At 63.9% G+C, this 3,309-nt stretch overlaps 1 protein-coding gene across 1 annotated transcript in view; it reads left to right on the top strand.

The window, feature by feature from the left end:
* Positions 1–3,309, top strand: part of WNK2 (WNK lysine deficient protein kinase 2) — a 128,360-nt gene that overhangs the window by 1,293 nt on the left and 123,758 nt on the right. Inside the window, 1 exon segment of the mRNA XM_035028982.1 lies at positions 5–160. Coding sequence (XP_034884873.1) covers positions 5–160 — 156 coding nt within the window.

Below are 3,309 nucleotides of genomic sequence, written 5' to 3'. Positions count from 1 at the left end.
GGAGGAGGACGACGACGAGGACGACCTCAAGGCCGTGGCCACCTCCCTGGACGGCCGCTTCCTCAAGTTCGACATCGAACTGGGCCGCGGCTCGTTCAAGACGGTCTACAAGGGGCTGGACACGGAGACCTGGGTGGAGGTGGCCTGGTGCGAGCTGCAGGTGAGGGCGCTGGCCGCAGGCGGGGGTGGGCAGCCGCGCGCGTCATCCTGTGCGTGCGCGCCGCGTGTGCGGTCGAGGGCCGGCCTCCCAGCTGCGGGTCCCGCGGAGCAGCGGGCACTTGGAGGGCGCGTCCGTCTGCCTGTACCCCCAGGTGGTCTGTACGGGAAGGCGCAGTGGGGCGCCCCGTGTTCCAGGCGCTCCGGGGTCTAAAGGCGTAGGTGCCCCAGCTGGGCATGCTTGAGGGGCTGCTTCTGAGCCGAGGTCTGTGCGAGGGGGCTGCCAGGCCGGGTGCGTCAGGGGCCTCTCGGTTCCTGCAGGGCCCCCTGCTCCACAAAACGGATGTGCGAGCGGTCTTGAAACCAAGTCGAACAAAATGCGGGTAGGGTTTTCTTTCGTAACGCGAAGGCCCCGGACGTGCGTTTTTCATAATGTGCCCTCACGTTGGCTGCGTCAGGCCGCAGCCCTGTAAGATTGTGTAAACGGTAACCCGAGCTGCCTGGGCCAGCCTTGGAAGCCAGGACCGTGCCTGTCAGAGCGGGTGTTCACGGGGCCCTCCCTCGGCGGGGGTCAGCTGTCAGGCACGGGGCCGTCCTGTACGGGAGCTGGCTGCCCGGCTGTAAACCTACGCCAGCACCCTGCGAAGTTAGCAGGGCAGCCCGCCACACTGCAGGCCGCCTGCCTCTTTGGCTCCGAAACGGGATTTGGTTGCTCTGGCTCTGGGGCCCCTGCAGTGTGGCTTGCGTGTGTGCGAGCTCCCCGATCTGGTGGGTGTCGACCTGTCCTTGGCCTTTCTCCAGAGGCAAAGAGCTCCAGATGCCAGCCCTTCCTGCAGTCCCTCGGTTTTGCAGGGGCAACGTGGAGTTTTCTTGGCAGGGCTGGTGGCGTCCTGTGGAGTCCTTCAGGAGGGACTGAGCGCTCCTTCCTCATGGCTGTGGATGATTCTGGGCCCTGTGGAGGGGTGGCTTCGGTGGTTTGTGGTCTGGGGGCCCTGGCCAGTGATGGCGCTGCTGTGTGGGTCAGGGAGGACCGGGGAGGAGCACAGGAGCCCAGGTTTAGAGCGTGGCCCTGCGCCTTCCCTTCCCGCCTTCTCCCTCTCGCCAAGTGGCCCTGCGTCGCCCTGTGTCGCCCTGCGTGGTGCTGTGGGCACCTGCTGGTGCAGGGCGGTGGGCAGGAGCCGGGGAGCGGCAGTGGTATCTGAGGTAGGCCTCAGCAGCGACGAGGCATTGCAGGCCCACGTGACCCTCGGAAGGGTTTCTGGTTCCCATACCCTGTAAGGCAAGGCAGGCGGCCCTGCTTCTGGGTCCTGAGCAGAGCATGGGCCTGGAGCCTGGCTGCCATCCAGGGGTCTTTTATGCCTGGACTCTGGGTGGTAGTAGGAAGGTTGGAGAAGGCTCGCCATCCGTCTGGTGGCCGTTCTTGAACAGGAGGTACTGGGAGCCCCCGTTGGCAGGAAACCGTCCTTGTACCTCTCTGAGTGACTGGGCATCTGACGTTTCCTCCAGGTCCATGGGCAGCATCTGGGGTCAGCTGCCTCTGCTGGGCTGTTCTGAGCTGGGATCTGGAGCGGCATGCTGCCTCCTCACCGACAAGGAGGCTGTTATTTACCCTGTTACTTGTTGAGGACCCCCAAGGTCACCATCGAGGACACAGAGAGTGGGAGGGTAAGGGGGGAGTGTAGCATCATGGGAGGAGGCGTCCAGCCCGGTGAGGCCGTCCTTAGTGGAGGAGGTGAGGGTTGGGTCTCTGGGACCCCTGTGCACCGAGAGAGGGCAACAGGTATGGTTTGTTGGCTCTGAGCCTGGGGAAGGGGTTTCCTCCTGCACAGTGTGGAGATGTCCATCCTCTGTCGGCCCCCAGGATGGCTGGGTGTCAGGGATCCCAGTGGAGGTCACTGGGAGTGTTGCCTTCAGCATGGGGAGCTTTGCAGGATTCTTCCCACCCTCTGACCCCCCCTTCCTCAGCCCCCAGGAGTGCCTTGGCTGGCAGCTTTGGAACGCCCCAAAAGTCTGTTTCCTCCTCCTGCCCTCAGGATGCTGGGGGGCATCTGCACCTGCTGGCCTCTGCCAGACGGAGGAGGGCTCACCCACTCTTCTCCCAGGGTGCCCTGCCCGAGGGGTTTCCAAGGCTGCATCTCTAGACCAAATAGTCTGGCTTGCAGGACGAAAGATTCCTGTAACGTCCGATTTCCTTCCATAAATCTGTGTTGGAAGGGCTTTGCAGCAAGACACATCACCTCCCGAATTTTCTAGGTGGCCAAAGCTCACGCTCATTTTCTAGGGAAGCCATTTTAAAGTATCACTTCCCTGTCTGTCTTCTTTTGAATGAACTTTTGTCCAGGCAGCAGAACGAGCTCTGATAGCAGGGGGAGTGCACGCCCCAGAGCTCCGGCGCACGTTTCCCTTGTCCCCGGGCTGTCCTTGGCTAGTGCCAGTCCTTTGTAGACTCTGGGCCCATGTAGGGGCGGATCTTGACCGCCGACACTGTCCGGGGTGTCTGAGAGCACCTTCTGGCCTACTGCCCCCTCCGAGCCGGTGTGGGTCCCCAGGAGACCTGGCTGGCATCTGGAAGCCGTGTCGGAGGCGGGCTGCCGGCCTTTCCTGGGTCACCTGCTCCTTCTGAGTCTTCCTCAGGATCCTGGACACAGTCTTGGTTTTCAGCGCCCTCCGGGGATGCTGCCCCCTCCTGTCCATGGCCCCCTGCCTTCAGGGAAGATGGGGCCTCCCCGCAGAAGGGTTTGGGAGCTGCTCTTGCCGGATTGGGCACTGCCTCCTGGGGCGGGGGGGGGGGGGCTGGGACTGTGTTTTCGGTGCTGGTGTTTAGGCCCATGTGCAGGGTGGGGGTCGTTTTGCCGCATGGGGGTGTTGCTCCTTGAGCCTCTGCTCAGAGCACTCGCAGGGCTCTTGTGGGGCTGGGTGAGTCCTAAAGACGGGCTCGCAGACCCCGCAGGTGCTGTCGTGGAGTGGGCCTGCTGCTCTGCATTGCCCAGAGGTGACTGGGCTCCCGAGGGGCGGGCCGGGCCCTGCGCCCTGGGAGGCTCGTTGCGGGTGGTGTGCGTGGCGCACCAGGGCCCTCACTGTCCTCAGCCTAGTGGGGACCCCTGTAGCCCTCGCTGTCCTCGGCCTAGTGGGGGCCCCTGTGGCCCTCGCTGT

This window comes from Mirounga leonina, unplaced genomic scaffold, assembly GCF_011800145.1.
Source record: "Mirounga leonina isolate KUSES-001 unplaced genomic scaffold, KU_Mleo_1.0 Mir_224, whole genome shotgun sequence".
Lineage (NCBI taxonomy): Eukaryota > Metazoa > Chordata > Mammalia > Carnivora > Phocidae > Mirounga > Mirounga leonina.
Note: the sequence above shows the minus strand (reverse complement) of the source record. Positions and strands in the feature narration are given on the sequence as shown.